The 21,445-nt window shown below is 41.2% G+C and overlaps 1 protein-coding gene across 1 annotated transcript in view; it reads right to left on the bottom strand.

The window, feature by feature from the left end:
* GRB10 (growth factor receptor bound protein 10) overlaps window positions 1-21,445 on the bottom strand; it is a 145,927-nt gene that overhangs the window by 8,501 nt on the left and 115,981 nt on the right. The window contains exons 6-13 of the mRNA XM_054285067.1: window positions 15,603-15,759; window positions 9,724-9,839; window positions 7,662-7,736; window positions 4,458-4,595; window positions 3,834-3,944; window positions 2,497-2,595; window positions 989-1,066; window positions 214-330 (exon numbers count right to left, since the gene is read on the bottom strand). Coding sequence (XP_054141042.1) covers window positions 214-330; window positions 989-1,066; window positions 2,497-2,595; window positions 3,834-3,944; window positions 4,458-4,595; window positions 7,662-7,736; window positions 9,724-9,839; window positions 15,603-15,759 — 891 coding nt within the window. The remainder of the gene's footprint in view (window positions 1-213; window positions 331-988; window positions 1,067-2,496; window positions 2,596-3,833; window positions 3,945-4,457; window positions 4,596-7,661; window positions 7,737-9,723; window positions 9,840-15,602; window positions 15,760-21,445) is intronic.

The following is a 21,445-nucleotide window of genomic DNA, read 5'->3' as shown; positions in this document are numbered from 1 at the left end:
GAGAAGCAGTGGTAGAAGGTTGTTGTGAATGTGACAGTTTTGCTAAAGATGGATATTGACTTTCAGATCTGCATGCTTGCAGTGTGATTGCTGCAGGTCGGAGCTAAGCTATACTGTGACCAGCACTGCACTAACATCATAGCACACTCTGTGTTTTGGCTCTCAACAGACGCTTACTGATTGCAAAAATAGAAAAGAAGAGAAGATAGCTACCCTCCAAGCATGTCCTTCTTCCAAGGCAGCACTCTGTGCTTCAGCAGGATTTTCAATAACTCTTCCTATTTGCCCCGAAAAATCCATTGCTACTAGTGAGTTTTCAGATACACTTCTCTGAAAAGGAATTTTCACTTATTTCAAAAAACAGGGAAAAGAAAAACCAGCTTGAGAGTTTCACTTCAAACTGTTTTGGTTTCAGAAGACTGTCCAAAGTCCTCCTTCAACAGCACAGAAAATACATCTTATTTTTTTCTCCTTTCAAAAGATTCACAGACACAAAAATAGATGTTTTTTCGACTGTAGGGGAGTGAGACGATTCAAAAGCTCAGAATAAAATCTGTTTGCTCAAGTTGTCCACTTGCCCTATTACTATATTCCAGTCATTTTCAGGGCCAGTTGGGATCCAAATATAGGCTCTTCCCTTTTAGGTAGTTAACAGTCAGCTCTTGGCCCAACATATTTTAGGAAATCTACGTGTTAGTTTTGCCAGACCTAAGCTGGCTTCTGCAGAGACAGCCAGATGTCTCTCTGTGCCGTGCATCTCAAAGAGCGTGACGTAGCCAAGATTTTTCAATCATGTGGATCATGTAAGCCTAAGATAATGGAGAGCCAACCACAAAAACTGTACTCATGCAAAACATGAACTTTACATTGATTTGCTACACAATGCTGAATTTACATTTCTTAGTGTATAATTTTCCACTTTTAAAATGCAAAAGCAAATGTATCTTTTCCAACATCATACATCAGCGAGGCAAAGTTCATCACTTACTACTGGAGTGGAAAAGTGTGGAAGCATGGCTTTTCGCTGCTGGGGAATTCTGTAATTCTGATACAGTAGCATTCCATACTGCCAACAGAAACACAAGGACAGATTTATTCAAATATATGCCCTAGGAAAAAAACTGTAGTGATTTCTTAATACCACTTTTACACTGGACCAAGGTCCCAAAGACATTTGTATTGAGTAACAGTGATTGACAGGTGGCAAAGAGTAAATATGCACAAGAAGTTTTATTTAAAAAAATACAAGCTTGAGTGATATACATAGGTTATTTTTGCCACTCTCAGCTATGATCATGTTTTCTTTGTAGAACACAAGCTTTCAGCTGAGATCAGAACACACATATTAATCCCCTTCTTTTTACCCTCTAGAACTTAAAGAAATTCTGCACAAGACATTCAAACTCAGTTTTCATAATGATAAAAAATAAGAACCTTTCTAATTCACTAGCTCTTTCAATAAATTTCACTATCACTTTGTACTTTTCCCATCTTAAAAAAAATAAGGTGATTGAATTCCAGTCATGCCCTTGGTTGAACATGCTGAATTTTAGCAACACTTGTAGCTGGGATAGGTAAACAGCCACTCAGTGCCTTCCCTAGAGGTACAGTGCTGAAGGAGAGCAACATTGCTTACTGAATGTTCTAACTGAAACAGTTTATACAATTTCCTAACAGGGTAATAGAGGACTATGGAAAGCTAAATGAGATGGTGAATAAAAACAAGCGTTATGACACAGCCTTGGGGCAAAGCCTTAATTTTCACTGACTGTACATCTTTAATAATTTTTTGTGTGTCTTAAAAACAAAGTCATTTTTTTTTCAGTACACAGGACATAGTAAGGTAGAGAGAAAAACACAGCAGTTTTCAAAGCAGCATATTCAGAAAAAGACTTAGAACCAAACCAGAATTTATGCACATTTTCCTCTGAAAATCAGGAAGTTCTCTCCTTCAAAGGACACCAAATAGTCAGCTTTCTCCTCAGTTCCCTACATCCTGATTTTGTTTCAAAAAGCAGTGAAGCTTCCTATCATATTACCAAGAAGTTTCATTGTGTGCTCTCAGATATTAATAACTTTCACCCAGATATAGGGTTACTTATTTTTGTTACTTCTTCTAATAGAAAAATGGAAAAAATGGAAAAAAATTGCTAAAGAAATGCTGTTCTGGTAAAGAGAACCACTTACCATTATGAAAACAGTTTCTTTACCTTTATGATAATTTGAAAATACCTTATAAGCAGTTTTTTCAATTCATCCTCATATCTCAAATTTGGATCCCAAACTAAAACTATACTTGATTCATATGAGAAGGAATAGATCTTAGTCCCGTGCTTAAATTCTTAGGTGGGACAGGTCTGCTTGGCATTTTGCTCTTATCCATATTGTTTTGGAGCAGATGACATTTAAGAACATATAGATAATTTCTCATTAACAAAATAACAAATGCCGCTTAACTCTAGGTGTAGCTTTGCAAAAGTAGGAGAGATTAGGTACCTTGAGGAGTCGAAAGGCAGTCATCCAGCACGTCCTGCTTTGCTCGTCTTCAGCACACAACAACCGCAGTTCCTTAGTTTCATTTCTCACTCTGTTTGGCTTTAAAGCATTAGAGGGAAGTCAGATACATTCATGAGAAAACCAACAATGAGAATCACTGTAAGCAGGGTAGAGGCAGGTACAGTATTAATCCAAAGAACTAGCGAGAGAAAGCTCCCACCATACTGAATTTAAAGCTCAGGAGAGGCTGAGCATGCTCTGAAGGAAATCACTTTTTCAGCTGGGTCCAACAAGATCAAATGTTGGTGCCTCCTGACTTTCAGAAGCTGGGGTCATTGATCCTTGTAGGTCCCCTCCAACTCAGGTTTTTCTATGATTCTATGGTTTTAAATAACCTGCAGTCCCAGCAGTTTATAGGAACAAGGTACTCAGGCCATGCTAGAACCCGACCCAGGCACTTAGTTTTATTGGGTTTGGTAGTTGAAGGGTTTTTTCCTGCTTTTGGGGGGGATTTTTTGTTGTTGTTGTTGTTTTGTTTTGCTTTTTTTTGTTTTTGTTTTCAAATCTGTGAGAAGTTTTATACGCCTCCATTTTGAAATGAAGGATGACAGTTTCTACAGCTGAGGGTAATTGAAAGTTTGCTTCCATCAGTTCAGGATGTGTCCTGCATCCAGTCTCTTTGATACAAACTCTTGCTGTCTGGCTCTAGAATGGCTGCTAGGAAGGAGACTACTTCACTACTGTCATAAAACCAGCTCCCAGCCTTATTTTCTTCTCAGAAAATTACACTTTTCAAACCTTTGAAATACCTTCCAAATGAATCTTTCAGCACAACAGTTTTAAAAATCTTCAAAGGCAAATGGTTATTCTTACATTCTTGTTTCCAAGACACTCTTCCTCTTTAAATAAAGGCAAACTTCTGTCACACAATAATGATAAAATTGCACCCTATCAGAGCTTGATCCTTTGCTGCTATTTGGTTTTGGTGCTTACTATCCACAGAAACTTTTCTGTTTGATTAGTGAACTTGGAAAAAGCTTTCATCTGAGGTGAACCAAGGCCATCTCACAAGCACACCATGCTTCAGCTCTGAGCTGCTCTTGCACAAAAATTTCCCAAACCAAAGGAGCACCAGATAAAGTGTTAAAAGTGTCACAAAAAATGATGACAAGATTCACAGGACATGCCTGCCAAACGAAAGATGTTAAAGATCAAGTCCTTGTGACAGAAAAGGCTTGCAGAGTTTTACATACAAATCCCATTTAGCTGGGGGTTGGGGTGACTCTGAGCTACCAACACCGTCTGGAACTTCGGAAGAACTCAGTGAGAAAATTTACCTTTATACAAAATCCATACTCTGCAGGGGCATTGTACAACTTCTTGCCTGCTATCAACGAGAAGATATTGCTGTCTTCTAGGTCAGCCAACAATTGCAAATGTCTTGGTTCCTGGGGAAGTAACATGATTTACCACAGGTAAGTGAAGATGTGCAAGCTCTGTAGTGTCTCCAGCCCAGCCTCCAACAGAGGGCAGTGCATGAACACTGCTCCTCTCCCAGGCAGCCTCCAGTGGCCGTGGTACACACCCCTTAAACACCAGCCTACCAACAGAAAGTGCTCGGTACAGGAAGCTCACAAAATACTTGTGCAAACCCCCCACATTATCAACGGCCTGGCCTATTGCACTGGTCCAGAGAAATCTGAAGGTTAGCACAACTTTAGTGGCCACAATGATGTTGCCTGGCTGGTTTGGTTTTATTTTATAATGAAACTCTGAGGCTGTGTTTATGCATTGAGAGCCCAGGGCTCAACTGTCATTTGATCATGCCTTACTCATCTTTTTCTGTGGAACAAAAAATGGGAACTGTGTGGAGATTTTTTAAAAACAGCAAAAAATACCCACTGTAAAAGCAGAAAATGCTTTCACATGCTAGTACTGTGCAACTTCTTTTTTAATCTTACCTTTGAAGTTCCTTTTGTAGAACAATAAAGTCCTGATCTCCTCAAACACATAAACAGTTTCTTCCATGATTTCCTACCCAGCTCTTTCACATGCAAGAAACCTTGAATTTCAGGGCAGCTACTGGAGTTTAAAAAGTTCTGTTGGAGAGGAAAATGTAGATGAACATTGTATCCTATGGATGAATTGTAAAATTGTCACTGTATTTGCAGAATGGAGAATGAAATGGTAAATCACTTTGCTGACTTGAGGTGCAGTTTCACACTAGGCTTAAACTGACCTAGATGTTTAATCTGATTTACAATCAAAATGTATATTCCTGCTCCTCCATTGCATCTAGCTGGCCATCTCCTCCTGCAACTGACACCTTCCTATTCTCTGCATCAAGACTTAAATCTCAAAAAAGCTACTGCTTCTCTGTATTCCCATTCATCTTGCACCTGGCCTGAAGGGAGAGAAAGTAAGCTTATTAATTCTTAAAATAATACCTTGTCACAGCAGTTTTGGCAAATTGCCTAGCTTGGAAACATTGGCCAAAATCTCCATCTTTATCCTCAACTTTTTGAAAGGAAGAGCCTATTTAGGGATTTCAAGCTGTCCCAAGACAAGAGCTATAACAGACAACAGGGTATTTAACTGAAAATGAAATGTAGAGCAGTCAAGTAAGTGCCAGCAATTATACCAGACCTCAGGATTGAAAAGCATTTAACTTCTTGACATAAGTAGAGGAACCATATACAAAATAATTTGATTTGTGATATATCACAGGAAGGAAGAATTAATTATGGTAGGACAACTGATGGATTGCTCCCTTATTACAACAGGCCAGGTTTTTAAATGACAGAGGGCTTGATCATTAGGTTAAATACCAAATTAATAAATTCAGTAAGTATGAAGAAAAATGCATAAACCTGGTTAGCCTAGATGTCTCAGCAATTCTTCAAAGTTGTGTTTTGGTATAGACATTGCCCATAGGAAACAAAACCAAAACCAGCGTCCTGTGTCAGAATTCTTACTTCCATTAAACCCTATTTTTTTTTCCAGCGCTCCTCCTCATCTCATCTAACAGAATGGGAAAGAACAATCAATTTTCTTTTTCGTTTGTACTATGAATACACTGGTCAGCTGTGAAAGGGAAAGACCAAAAGGAGAACAGATTCTTTTTGTCCAGTCAGTTAAAACAAAAGTAAACTAATATGGCAAGCTTTTTTGCATGTTATAGCCAGGTCAAGGCTAGGGAAAACAGATCCCACTGATTTTAACGCTATTGTCATGACTAAAAATACTAGCTCTTAATGAAGTATATGATATAATGAGATGATATTTAATATTCTTCCCTGTCATGTGTATAATTAAAACCAGCAAAATGGGTCAGTGTCTAAGGTGGCCTCAGATGCAACATGCTTAATGACTACCAGGCTGCAGGAGGTTTACCTTGAATAAATTACAACTGCCATTGAAATTCTGAAAAATGGCTGTGTGTTTCTCAAAAGAAGTACTTAATACAAAAATTTTAACAAAAATAGTTTTTTATGGGTAAACAATGAACTAGAGGGAATATGCTCACCCTCTTTCTCCCACCCTCTTGTGTTGTTAACCTGCAAGACTTTTGCTTCTTCAGGACTGTACCTTCCTGAGCCTTCCCAGAAGTAAACTCATCCCTCATGAGGCTGTAAGGTTTTCCTTTTGCTACCACTTGAATTACCCTCAAAACTTTTCCATCTTCAAAGACATCGTGCTCTTTTTGGGAGTCCTGCTGCTTGTATTAACTAGCAAATTCAATTCTCCATTTTAATTACAGGAAGAAGGGTCCAAGGTGTGAAGACCTCTCTTCCTACCAGTCTATGGCAATGCCAGTCCATGCCAGTTTTGGTTCCTGATTACAACTTCACTGCACATGACTTTCATTTATAATTCCAGAAATTGGCTTGATTTTATTTGTTTGAATGTTTCCCAGATGTAAGTGGATGCTAATATTTTGAATTCTCCTCAATGAATGTGGAACCAGATTTTAATGGACTTTGGCATGTTATGGGACAGAATGAATGCACTGGATCAAAAGTGAGTGGAAACTTGTCTTAACACAGAGTCAGTGTATATTTGCAAAATGACAGAAATCAAGCTAAAATCAGTTACTCGCATGCTTATATTCTTCATATATTTGTGCTTCTGCTTTATAATTTGCCTGTTATTCATGATACTGTCCTCCAGGCATCATCATGGTCATATGTTCTTAGTACAATACTTCTTTAATAAATTGTGTTTTAATTTTGCCCTGGAGTTGAATGTCCAGAGGTTGAGAAAACAAGTGAAGTGAAAAGGATTTATAGACTATGGGGCTTAGATTGGAGCACTAAAAATTGAGAGATTTAAGTGAATCAGTTACTGGTCAGAGGGGTAGCCCACTCTCCAGCACTATACTTGAAGGCCAACAAACTATGCACCACTCCCATTCCTTTATGAGCAAACAAGAAACTGTAGAGTGACACCAGAACTTCAGCACAAGTGCAGCACACATGCCACCACCACCACACGGATTGCACAACTCTACCAACACATATGCATAAGGAACACATCCCTGCAATTTAACCTGGGGAGCTTTAAATGGGATTACTTTGCAAATACTGTGTACAAATTCCTACTTGCACTTACTTCTTAGGGCATTATTTTTCTACACAAAAGAGCAGCTGGTTGGCTGAACCATGGGGAAGTTGGTCCTTATTGTTAATTCTTGCCAGGCACAAACATGGGACACAAAAAGCAAAAGCAAAAGCTCTCATCATCTCAAACTCATCTTCTAACATCCACCTGCATTTTTACACTTTCCCCTGTGCTATGATGTGGACTACAGAAGAGTACTTCTGTTCTGCCTTTTATAAAAGGTATATTTGTTTTTCTAGAAGTATTCCTGCCAAGGCTGTTTGTGACTAACAACAGGTGGCTAAAGCAGATACCCACAGAGTAAGCTGAGTATTAATGGAACAAATATGTATGACCATAGTTATGAATACTTTGTGTTTACAATTTGCACCTCATTGCCACTGGTGAAGATCTTTGTCAGGTATTTTCAACATTAGCCCCATATGCTATTTCACTATACTGGTCTTTCTCTGACTTTTTTCCACACCTTTGAATTCTCTTCCTTCCTGACTGCCTCTCAACCCCTTCCCCTCCACCTCTTTGTCCATACAGATAATTTACAGTACCTGCAAAAGTTGTGACTGTGGGATACTGCCATTTGTTTGCTGGCACCAGGCAACCATTTGTTCGGGAAAGAAATTCTAGACACAAAAAGAAGATAATTGGAAATCACATTATATTTAAACACTTACAGAGAACTAGTGACATTTTCTTCCAGTCATTAATTTTTCGGAACTATCACTATTAAATCAATTTGGAGATCCCCTGACACAGAAGGTAATACTAGGGCTTTTCAAGTGCAGTTCTTCCCTTCCTTCTGCTCACCAGATGCCCATGCAGACAGATTGTGAGTTTTTAAAATATCTGATATGCAGCATTTCCTAAGTGCATTTTCCTCTCACTTCCTCTTCTACTGAGGACTTTTGGGGATCTCTAAGAGCCTCTACTTTCTTGGGAAGATAAGGATGAATTGTCCTGCAAGTTGAGTATGCAGTGACTCCTTGCTTATTGCACCAATGACTTGATTTCATATTTATTCCTCCAGTTCCCCTTTAATCTGCTATGTTTTAAAATTCCTGTATAATTTGGTACACTGAATTTACTATACACAGCAATGACAGGAAATCATTCTTGAAGTTTTTAAACATTATTTGAAGCATGAAGACATCCAGAAATGCCTGAAATAAAACAATGACTGATTATAACAAGATGAATCACAACAAAAACATTTCCAGTTTAGAACATTTGTCACTCTTCCGGCAATATAAATTTTAGTCTTTAGGGCATAAAGAGAAGGGCTGAGGAGGGATCACCCTTCTGCCAGGTAAGTTGCACAATGAGTTATGAAAGCTAACATTTACCAGCCTCTCTTGAGTAGAAACAGTGCCATATGGCAACAGCTAATGCAACGGATAGGGAGCCTTCGCATTCTTACACCACAAGAATGATTTATTCTGTGATTGCAGGAGCCTGGGACTGAATGCCAAGCATTCTGGGTTTTACTCCCATGCTCTGTTATTAATTAAAATATACCACATGAAACTAATGCTCTAGCTCCTATGATACCAAAACTTCTGTACAACACTCAGATGCTCATGGGTTATCAGATGGTGAGATCAACAGAAGTGAAAAACTAGGAACACTCCATGTACAGAAACGCTTCACAGAGTAAGTCAAGGCACAGACTCTGAAACAAGCACCAGCAGATGACAAATGTACATGCAAGCACACGTGTGAAGATGCAGCAACTGTGCACTTGCATCTATGAGCAAAGGAATGAATTTATCACCCGCAGTTACTTCAGCACTGTGTTTAAACATGACCTTGTGTATCTTTTTTCCTTCTCACACCCCAGATGCCTGACTGACCCAAAATCTGTTCTTACCTAACCACCTCTGGATCACCCTTCCTCGGCTATCTCAATAGGTTGCACCAGCTGAGGGTGGTTCATGACAACAGTCTGCTCCAACATAATTGTTTGGATAAAATGTGAAAAAGTCTTCCTCAGATCAGCAGTTACACAGTAACCAGCTCAAAATGACAACATTCAAAGGATCCTAGAAATCCAGGAATAGGTATAGCATGCAGTAGTTTTCAAGCATGGGTATACCAGGGATACAGAGAGGACAAGCTATGGTGATCAGTAAATGTGGCAGAGAACACCAGTGAAGCACAGTCATAGGTGAAACAATGAAATTCCTTGTATGGAGTAAGTGCTTTAGGGGTCACCCAGATGGGTTTGTTGTTTTATTAACTGTTACAGTCAGAAATGAAAAGGTTTCGATACTGCTTGTTATGTGATGAATTTTCTTTGAATCAAGGAACTTTGACGATAATGAGTAAATTGCGCTTCTGATTGTTTTTCTTGAACTAATGAAAATTTCCCTGTCTTGGTCACTCTCCAATGTAACTACAGACATTTTGAAACAACATTTTGAAAACACTTGAGGTTTTTAGGCTAGGAGGAAAGTACAAGGAATTTAAACATTGGTTAAAATTTCTTTGGAAAGAATTCTCTTAGTTGGTTGCCTGTTCTTTTTATAAAAAATGTTTAAGACATAAGAGTGGCCAGCAATGTTATTGCAATCCACCCCTCTGTGGTGTAAACAACTAAGTAATGAGACTCACCATGGGATTTTTGAAAAATTCGTATTTTGCGTAATTCTTCCTGAACAAAAATTTACTTTCGCTTCCCATGGTGGATTCAACTTGAACTATGAGCTCATGATCTTCCAGGCACCTCTCTGTGGAAAAAGAACACCATGTTAACACACAACCAACCAGCACGAGTGAGACCAATTAAGAACAGAAGTTAAAACAACCCAGTGTAATTCCATTACCTTTTAAGAAATTAGCAAAACACATTCTAACTTTCAAACCATACTGCCATGAGGCAATACTTTACTTTGCAATGTATTACAAAGTTAAACATTATATGACAATGTTCTTCAAGGAATTCCTGTATCAGGGTTTCATAAGCACAGACTTTTGAGAAAGGAATAGATTTTTTGTGTGTGCACTGGATCAAAGTAGCTACAACAATACAGACAAACCTCTTCTTTTGGCACTGGTTGTGTGCTGTGGAACTGGCAAGGTGGACAGGTTTAAGGGGGAAAAAACGTTACAGAAAGGCCACTGTTAGGTCCTGAACTATCATAGAAATACAGTGTTGTATTTGATCACACTCTATAAAACCAGTCTATTTCAAGGTGAACTTCAGGCCTTTACTGTAGATGCTAGACAATGGGGTTTATTATGAAAGAGGTCACAGGATCTACTTTACAGGAATACTGACAGAGACAAATGTTTTGTACACATGACAGGGCAATTTTCTGCTCTAGATTTGGTTACAAGGTAACTGCCCATAACCACCACTTCTTGGTCAAAAGAATGGCACATCAAAGCATGAAGAGATAGCTTAACAAACCCAATTCACTGAAAGCAGTAACTCAAAAGAAGGCAACTGGCTAAGTGTGCACTACTTAATGAACTCATTATCTTGACAAGTCTTCAGAACTTTCTCAGAAAATATTTAGGTATTTTTCAAAAGTTTTAACTAGTCAGTGCTTTCATGCCTTATGTAATACAAAATTTTAAAATTAGGTCAAACAAAACATAACTTTTGCAAAACTTTAAACAAAATTCCTGTGACTTGCTGACCAAAGAAGTTTGGAGAGTCCCTTACCCACTTTGTGTTCCTGCAATGCTTGTATTCCTACAGTAAGAAATGCCAGAGTGCCATCCAATTTCTCTTGGGGTGATTTCAGGATAAAAAGCAAGCAGCCACTGGAATCCCAAAAAGAGCAAGCTCTGGAATACTACTTGAATTGCTGAACTCAGCAGATTATGTGGTGTTCTTTGATTGAAAATTCAACCTCTGACTGAATGATCCCATGATCTTTTTCTCTTTCACTTAGGCTGTCAGTCATCACCAGCTCATTGATGACTTCAGCATTTACTGTGCATTTGTGATGCCCAGTCTTGCTCTAAATTGTGTTTTCAAAGGGGTTAACATTGAAAAACCTCCATAGTGGGCTGCTCTCAAACAAAGAGCTGTGTCTTAGTGCATCAGGTGTAACAGCACTTTGAAGGGATAGTTCTTTGACTAATGTGCACAACAGTACTGCTACAGGGAGGCTGTTAGTAAAAGACATTTGGCACTGCCTCAGCAGTCATCACCTAAACCTACACATTTCTAGGGGCTCTGGAGGTAAAGTTTCAGGTATTGCTAATCTGGTGCTACTACCATGGTTTTTAAGCAACTGGTGAAGTCAAATCTCCTCCACATTGTGATGAAGACTGTGGGCCTATGAGGGTGAAGGGCCTATTTTTTAAATTATGCTTCCTCCAAAAAACATTTAATTACATTGGTACAAAGCTTTATCACAGCATGAAACCCGAAAGATCACATGTCCTGTTACAGTCTAGTTCTGCCACCACCCAAAGTTGTGGTCTTTGCTTTCCTAACACATTAAAAATTGCTTGTCAGGGACAAACTCTTTATTTTGTTCTGAGGAAATGAAGTACAGATGAACATTTGTCAATTGGTTTTATATTTCAATGTTTAGTTTGTGTAAATATACTTAGTGCCTGTTTCTTGGATGCTTTAGACAACTGACCTAGATGTATTCTGTTACTACACCAAAACCCTTCTGAGATTCTGTGGTGATACTCCTGCTGATTTAATGTTTATATTTTCATTTTGATGGTCAAAGCCATCTTGGAGAAAAGGTGCAGCATTTCATAGCACGTGCATGTAAAAAAAAGAAACTAGTCCTGGTCAGTTTGCTATTACTTCATAGTAATACATACACTTGGGAAGTGCTTGGTAATTTGCACTCGGTTGGTACAAATGGGATGAACTTGACACATGAGTCAAGTGTGTCAACTCAGCCTCAGCCCTGCTTTGAGCTTCCTGCTACAAAACTAGAAGCACAGATGTCAGCCTGTTAAGTTCAGCTCAATAGGTCAGTCTGTCTTCAAGTGGCATTGCTGTTGAAGTGACCAGAAATGTGTGCTTCCAGTTTATCCGATAGGCTCCACTCAGTCTCCTCTGCATGCTTCCTGGAACAGACTTTTACCCCACCCCACCCAAGTTAATCTGCATTATTATCAGAACTTCTACTGAACTGCAGCAGTGATACAAGGTGGGAAAAGGAGCTGGATTCCATCATGAACAACTCACAGGCATAGCTCAAAATTCCCAATCAGAGAACCACTACAAATGACAGGTGGACCCCTGTATCAAAGAGCCTGCCCTGATTTTGCATTTAAGCAAGCGCTGTGTTTAACTGTTCCACTTTTAATTCACTCATATTAAAAGAAATCAATGCACATGAACAAAATATCTAGGTGCAAAACTGCAGCAATGCTTTCTTCTAACCCTCACATATTTCAGTCCTCTACATTCTCTCCTGCTTGAATTGTATTTAGTATGGTGTACAGTCAATTCTGGAACTCAAAAAATGAAGTGTGTAGGTAGGGAAGGATTCTTTCAGTGTCCAGGCAAATATAATAATGTGAATGTTTTCACCATTATTATTTTTGTTAATGTCCAATACATAGCTCTCTGTTCTCGTCCTAAACTGATGGTAGTTAAGTATGGAATAGAACATAGGGAGAATACCACATTTTATAAATGTGGTATTTATAAATATAGTTAGGTATACTTATAGTAGCAAATTAAATAATGGGACCAATTCAAATTTCATAGACTGCTTAAACATTGACTACAATGTGCTGTAGATATTAGTGGTACGGTGCAGCAGGAACCACTTTCAAATGTCAAATCAAGAAAGTCTGCTGGCAAATTGTCACACCACTGCTTCCAGTGAGAACACAAATATTTTGTGCAGTCAAATAGCTGTTTAAAGTCATGTGTAAGCACACATTTTATTTGGAATATACTTGGCTATGTGTATGAAGTGAACAGTGAGGTGGAGGCTCCTTACAAAGTGGGACCTCAAAGACCAAAGCAATGATAAATATGCAGCTAGCATCAAAAATTTCATCTTGTCCTCAGTCTGTCCAATAGTAAAACAATGAATTGGTTCTGCAAACCAAGCTCTTTTGGAGAGTACTATTAGGCAAAATACAGGGAGGAAAAAAACATAGTGAACTAAATGAAGGAACTCCTCCCTTTTTGTGGGCTTCAAGACTACCACCTAGAGCATTAAGTCAGCAAGGATGTATTATATAAGAAATAATGTCTTCTAGAAACACACAATTCTGACTGCTCTTTAACCATATTTCTCTTGACACTATGTATTTATTCACCATTGTTTCATACTTATACTAGCAATCTTTTATCTAGAGGAACAAATATGGACCATCAGATGCCTGATAACTTCATCCAGGTTGCAGTTGCATTACTACCTTGATCTGACAGTCTCCAAAATACAGGAAAGCATGTAAGCTACAGAAGAGCTAAGAAGAAGCAGCCAAATAATAAAAAATTCCAACTGCAACCAAAACTGGTGGAAGCATGAAAGTTGGTATTTAAAGTTAACTGAGTATGTATACTTAAGACCCCAAATTCAATAAACTGGATAATGTTGTCTCCTGTTAAAAGAACTAATTTATTCCCTTTTCTGTCCTCATCCTTTCAAATATGTGAAATCTGTATAATTACATTTCTTTAAATTTTTAAAATATTTTTTGTCTGTCGGCTTTACACCCCCAAAGGCTGCATTACTTCTCACACAGATCTACTTTGTGGCCTACAGGGGAGAGCCCTGGGGCCGTCCCTGTGGAACCAAGTTTGGTGGCTGCTGAAGCCCCAACCTGCACACCCCACATCTCTGGGGGCCCGCTTTGTGCTTCAGTGTGAGACAGAGGTCCAAGGCAGGCAGGTCCCCATGTATATAAATGCAGCCCGATAAGTATCTTGCTCTTTTCCCATCATTGTTAATTACCAAGTTATTTGTGTGTAAACAGAAGCTTTTGATTTCCTAATCAGCCTCCTGCCCGATTCATTCAGAGATGTCACACACCAGAGTTTGACAGCACAATTAGTCACCATGGAAGCTATTGTGATGTCACAAACACTGAATTGTGGCATCATTGAATGAATCTGGCAGGAGAAGGATGTTGGTTACAAAGGAGAAGGCTTCTGTTTACACAATACCTTGGTAATCAGCAATGATGGGAAAGAGAATATAGAAAAAGAGAGCCTGATAGTTTAATGAGCATTGATAAAACTGAATATTTGTAAAGGTTTTTGGAAGCGCATGTGGCGTATTAAGCTACGGAGATAAAGATTCTGTAATTTATACCTTAATTCTTCACCTCATCCTATGTCCTCAGAATTGAAAGTATATCACAGACACAGACCAGAGAGTGTTTCATGTTAATTTTTTCATATATTTCTACATTAGGAGAGATAATAAAACCATAAGCTAATCAGGATATCTTACATGTTTGGGATTTTTTTAAAGTGTTAGTCCACAGAGCAGTGAATTTATTAGTGTCTAACAGTATTGGTTTAGGGCATCACATTTCCAGCAAATCATTTCCTTTTTTTATTCGTAAGAGTTCTGAATTACATTTTTAGACATAAAACCCCCTCTGTTAGCTACAGATAGCATTCACAATTCCAGTGCTGGCGATTGCAGCTTATGATTTGCCTTCCTCTGTTTTCTAGAAAAAACATTCCCCATGAAGTATATCGACTAATACTCCAAATGCTACACTTTTTAAAGCGTTATTGTATGCCATGGAGAATTACAGATAGCGTTATCTGGGCGATACGCTGTTGCGAGCTGCACAGCAGAACCCTGTAACTAATCAGTGCCACAAAATAACAGGAAAAGCAAGACTGAATAACATGAGATCCTTTCAGGTACTGTAATTAAACCAATTCACGGCGTTATTTAATTCCCCACGGTTCTTCCTCTTGCTGCCTTCTTGAAACTGTAACCATGACACCTTAATTTCAATCAGGTGGAGTAGCTGCTGCCTGGAGAGCAGATACCACCGCTGGTCCAGAAATTGCCCATGGATTTGCGGGTGGTGCCACCATTTTTTCCCTGCCTGGAGTCAAGTTTAGCCAACCCCCTCCCCCACCTCAGCATGTCTAGCTTTCATGAGCATTACTGTAGGTATGTAAGGCTGAGTCTGTTCACCCAGGTCTCCCAGCTGGTGATGAGCTGAGCTGTTTCATAGGACCGTACTCCAAGGATCAAGCTTAATTTGCCTAAGCTGTTTATTTGCAATAGCTTCAGACACAGCAAGGTAGCAACAGAGCGCTAGCGTGAAGATTAGACAATTCTTCCTTTTTTTTTTTAATAATAAAAATACCAGAGGATGGGAAATAAGGGAAGGACTTTAAACGGTTTAAACGCTTTACACATCAAATTGTAATACACAGAAAGCACGTATGTGATTTCAGCTAATTGTACAAATAAAAGCAGTGGAAAAGAAAACGTTCCGTCTGGAAGCACATTTATATGAATTACACATGTTTTATGTTCCCAGGTAACCATGCCACCCCTTTGACCATTCCCTACCTAATCCTAGGTGAGGGTGATGCTCCACTAGAGTCCAGCTGTTATCATCCACACAATGACTTTTGTAAACGAGCAGCTGACAGAGGTCCCTGGCTGTCATGTCTGCTAGAATCTCGACCACTTTGCTTGTTCCATCTTCACTAAAGACTTTTACATCCTGCAACATAAAGGGTACACTTACAGATCAACAGCTCTGAACATAGGCAAACCACACAGCTACTGTAGAAAAGCACCATCCTCTTGGTGTGAGGGTTCCAAGCACCTTGGCAGCCAGGACAAATGAAATGGATGATTCACTTTATAACACTTTCTCTCGATGCCCCCTAGACCTGTTTCCCCTCCCCCCTCCCCAACACCTCCCTGCACTAAACAAAGATTCAGCAGGGTTAATATGACCACGTACACAGGAAAAGTGAGAGAGCAGGTTCTGTATAGAGCTGTGTAAGGTAAGCAAACGTGAAACAATGTCGAGAGAGTACTTTGGCAACAGTGGGCGAGAGAAATCACATCCAGTCAAACACACACAATTTTCATTACGATCCCAGCGGAGGCCTCTGAACATTCACAGAGGAGCAGGCCAAGACCCCAAAGATTAAAAATGGCTCTCTTGTTCCCCACTAACTTTTGATTGTTTCGTGTGGGGAAGTCCCACTCACAGTTTGCCGGCAAATCAATTACCAAGCACAGTCCACACATTTCTCTCCCTGCCCTGACTTCTCTTTTGATCCTAGCCTGAAAGTAGTTTGAAACCAAACGTGCATACGCTGCGCATCCTAAATATCAACGGGGATGAGAGAACAAGTCAAGAACCTTCTCCCCCACCTCCTGAATTATACAGATGCTTTCCTCTTTGCATTGTTCTGCTCAAGCGAGAGACACTTCCCGCAAAATTATTTCTCCGGGCAAATGTGCAGGTCCCAGATTTAAATCAACTCCGTGTTTAAAACGCTCCGCATCCTAGCGAGAGAAGGAGAGTCTAACAAAAACCTGGAGGGTAATTCGATATGGAAAATCTTACCTCAACGGCACGTAAAAGGCAGCAGTCGGAAGAACAAGATGGCATTTTAAATGGGGATTGCCTCTTGAGAGTTAGTTCTCTGCCTCCGCCGACCCTCTGCAGCCTGCGGCTGGGCGCCCGGGGTGCCGGCGGCGTCAGGGGCGGCCGTACCCTACCTGTCACGTAGCCCCTGCTATGGGGACTGTTTCTGGGGAGGGAAACAACTCTGCCAGAGCTCCACTCAAAGGGTTACACGCAATCTTTGCGGTAGTGAATCAAACCACACTGTGCAGACCAATCCTAGCCCTCCCTCCGACTGATGTAATCATTTCCCACACACTATCAGACTTCCAAATTATTCCCGCCTCCCCCACCTCCCCCCCCACCCCAAAGAAAAAAAGAAAAGGAATTACAAAGGAAATGTGGGGGTTTTTTTATGACGACCTCGGGGCGCTGGAGACCCCAGGGGCGGCGGCGGGGCGGGGCGTGGGGAGCCCGGCACGCGTGTGCCGCTGCTGCCCGGCGCCGGTGCCGGTCCCGCCCGCAGCCCGGCCTGCCCGCGCTGATGTCATCGATGCCTGCAACTTGGGCATTGAACTTCTTTCCCCGCCGCCGCTCCCCGCTCCGGCTCCGCTCCGGGCCCCGGCGGTGCCACCGCGCCGCGGCCGGCGCCGCCCCCACCCCCCGCTGCCCGGTGCCCCGGCTACGCACAAAGTGGAGCCCGGCGAGGGAGGAGTTAAAGCCTCATCCAGCCCAAGTGACTCAAACCCGCGCGTTCAGGAAACGGCTTCATCTGACAGCAGGGATGAGCCAGCTCTTTCACAAGTGGGCTCTGGAAAGGAGAGGAGGGGGAATCCCGGTTGCTCTGGGGAAGGCATGCGTGCTGTGTAATGTGTCGGCTGCACTCCTGCCAACGCTTCGCCAAGCCAGAGGCATCCTCATACACGCAGGAATTTGTTGGGCGTGGGGGTGTCCCCGTTTTCTGTCCTGCGGGCCAGTCTCTGCTGTGTGCCTGGCGCCGTGTCGCAGCAGAGCCCCGCATCGCACCGCAGCGGGACGGCCCGCTCCGGCACTCCCGGACGGGGGGACACGAGTGGATCAGTGCCCGAGACACCCGCGGGCATCGCACCGCAGTGTGCGGTGGGGAGCGCAGCTCTCGTGTTCCTCCCAGGATGGGCAGGCACACCGAAAAGCCAGTACGCAACAAGACAGAAAGTAGCTATTCTGATTGTTTCAGTGGGGAATGGCAGGGACTAACACCCGCTCGATGTTTTTTTATTTCTTCTACTTTTATAGTGTAGCCATCGGACCGAAAAGTTGGTGGTGAAAGAATTCCGTTCTACTTTCAGCTTACTCTGCACGTAACTGCACTTTCTGTATTGAAACTAAACTATTTTGGATGGATTTCCTGCTTTGGGAACCAACCTGGTGACATCATTCATTCATTCATTAGTCACGAGAAGCACAGCCCTCTGCTCTCTGCCTCAGCTTTCACTGGGGAGCCCGAACCAGGGATACGCCACAGCAATCGCCACTTTGGCAACACCTGGAGGGCAAACCCCGCCTCTTTTCCTTTCCTGCAGGGAACAAGGCAGTGATACAGACAGCACCTGATCACTGTCAGTGCCAAGTCCCAGAAGAGGTAAAGCTGTTTTGCTGAGGGTGCCTCTCCAGCCCGTGCAGGTGGAAAAGACAGAGCTGTAAGACAACCACCACACTCTTCTCTGCTCCCAAGCATGAAAAGCCTTAATGCCGTGTGGCCACTGGAAGAAAGCTGCAGCTGTCTTTTATGCTCATTCATGCTGTGCTCTCTCAGTATGAGGTAAAGGGGTCAGGGTGTCCCACTCTCCCCCTCCCTGCCCAGAGTCCAAGCTCATGCTGATGCCAATGCCAGCCCCCCAGCATTTCAAACTACTGCATACCCAACACGGCAGTTTGGTGTACTCCTACTGTAATGCCATGTTCCCTCCTCCGGAGAGCCAGGCCCTGGAGGCAGCACCCACTATCTCCACACCACAGCCACTATGGAATTGGGTTACAAACATGGATATGTTCATTCATGGGACCAGACAGCCCTTGGGGTGTTAACAGGGCCCTTAAAGCACTCCAGGGAGTGGAGTGCAATGGGTGGGCAGCGTGAACGCAGCAATGAGCAAGTTAACCTCACTGACTATTTATTAATAGCGCTGTGTTTGCCATCAAGGACAGTGCAAGGCCATGTATCACCACTGACATCACAGATATAAAACACTGCATCAGGAGGGGATGTAATGGCCTGGGCTGAACCCTGCCCCAGGGGACAGGAGAGAGGCAGAAGTGAGATGAAACCCTGTGCCTCTGCAGAGGCAGGAGTGCAGCAGCCCCTAAGAGGCTTACATGGAAGGTAAGGGGATTTTATGCCCCCACACAACGCTGCACAGTTATGAAGTATAACCACAAATACGAAACCAGCTTGACGACAAAGCTTCACCTCCAACTTTCTGACAGTTTCTGTGACAAAAGATGCAGATAACAGCATTTCTGTATCACAGAGGGAACTGAATTTGAAGTCAATTGATCAAATCCAACTCCCTCACTTTTCCTTTTTCTCTCTTTCTTTTTTCCTAAGGAAGCACCTCCCACTTTAAGGGCTGCCTATTCAAACTTCATCCAGCAGAAACACTGTTTCATTTCCAAAACTGATTTAGGGCTTATTATCTACAAAGGAAAACTAAGCAAGATTCGCTCGAATAAAATACTCCAATAATGAAAAACACTTAGCCTGATGAGAGGTTCAAAAAGTTAGTCTGACACTTTTGCACTGCATCCCTCTGAGAAATGCAGTGAAATGCAACAGCAGACTGCCTGCAACAGTGATTTACAAAAGGCCCTAATTACGTCAGCAGCACAAGGCACCTTCTATTCAAAATTAAGGTTAAGAATGCTAAGCCAACCAGAGCGCTATATTGGCTGAACATTCAGTGCTTTACAGCGCAAGGGAGCAGATAACAGACTGCACCATTGTTCTGGGAAGAAGTCTTCCCCCAAGCTTTTCTTTTCTTTTTTCTAAAGACAAAAAAGACTTTAAAAATTAAAAATTTAAAAGAACATTAATATTCATCACTTCAGAGGTTTCATATAATGGGTCGCATATCTTGAGTATCTTCATGGCTGCTTCATCTTCCAGCCTCAGTTCCTCAACCTCACTCAGTATTTTGTGTGTATCAAGTAATGCAAAGACTTTAGGAATGTGAAGGGAAAAAAAAAAAAAAAAAAACAACAAAAACCAGAAAACCCAAACAGTCATGTGATGGTCACATCATTTTTTCTCCATTTCTTACACTATTTCTTTCCTTTTTCTTCAAAACAAAACCTATAACTATACACAATGATCACAGAAATTCACTCTTTTACATAATGTTATGCTAAAAATCTTCAGTGGCAAACAGATTTACATTTGCATTCTGCAATCTGAAATTAAACAGGGTAATTTATATCAATGTAGACCAACCCATGTTATCCTGGGCTATGACTCCAAACATAAGAAGGAAGCACCAGTCATCAGAAGGCCCTGTGACAGAAATCTAATAGATCAAAGGTTTCAGTACACTAGTTCTTTTAGAGTTTCTCTTTATAAGAGAAGTAGATCAGAGACTTCACAGAAAGCTATTAAAGTACACTGAAAAGTCATTACTGAGAACTGCACAAACAGAAAATCAGTCCAGCAAGTTTTGACTTCCATCCCCCAATTTCACTCATCAAGACTGTTCAGACAATCAGTGAGGTACATAGAAGGAAAATGGAACTGAAATCTTTGCATGTACCTTGTACAACTAGAAGCGCTATTTACTGCAGAAGGCACCCATGTACCAGGCAGGTACTTGCTATTTTCACTGGAACCCTGTTTTGATGAGATCTTTTTTCTAAAAGCTTTTTCTAATCAAAGCTTATCAGTTCACAAGAGCAGAGGCAGAGTCACTGGAGGAATGAGGAAGCTTTCAATTAGGATCGGTCAACACAAAGCTGCTGAAGACTCAAGCTCAGCCTGCAGGCTACCCTTGAACTGCTATTTTCCTTGTTGAAAAAGCAACAAATAAAGGAAGGTTTTGCTTCCTAAAGTTACAAACCTTTGAAAAAGAAAGGCCTCTAAGCATGCTCTGTGCACACCTGACAGGCAAGCAACTCAGTCAACCACATCTACATGCTGGAGCACCAGCCAGTCCCCCTTCACTTGCCCAGCAGCATTAAGGCAGCTTTATAAGACATGGAAAATTCAGCTGCTGCAATGAAATAAATATATAGGTCAACCCTATGGCTCTTCTTGCCTTCTCTGTTGCTTCCTGCTTATGCAGGAAAATAGCCCTCCAGACAAACAGCAGTGGTAACAGCAATACAACGTGGATAAGATCACTTAGACACAAGGCATCAGATAGTACTTCCTTATAAAAGAAAAAATCCTGTGAGGTATTTGATCACTGCTTTTTTTCCTCCCTACATATACACATAAAACCCTTGGAAATGCTGAGGTTAAGGTTCTCATAGCAACATTAACTCTCTCCTCTGGCATACACTATATTTAGGTACACATTTAAAAGCCTATGAACAACAAATGAGAACAACTGCTGTACGAGCAAGATCTTAGTCTATGACTTTCATATTCAGAACAGTAACCTCAAAACAAAATCCCACAAAGCCCTGCTTTAGTTGGCCGTGTTTCAAAATGCTCATTCTGTCCCCCTTCACTGGGATACTGAATTTTAAACCCATTTCCAAGAGTCAGAGAAATAACCTGACCTGAAAGGGAATCATATAATCCTTATGTTCAGTGCTCATCAAAACCAATACTGAAGTCATAAACTCCATGAGG

The sequence above is a fragment of the Melozone crissalis genome, unplaced genomic scaffold (assembly GCF_028551555.1).
Source record: "Melozone crissalis strain CALT ecotype California unplaced genomic scaffold, PUWL_Pcris_2 ptg000042l_1, whole genome shotgun sequence".
Lineage (NCBI taxonomy): Eukaryota > Metazoa > Chordata > Aves > Passeriformes > Passerellidae > Melozone > Melozone crissalis.
The sequence above is the reverse complement of the archived record's forward strand: the minus strand, read 5'-3'. Positions and strand labels throughout refer to the sequence as shown.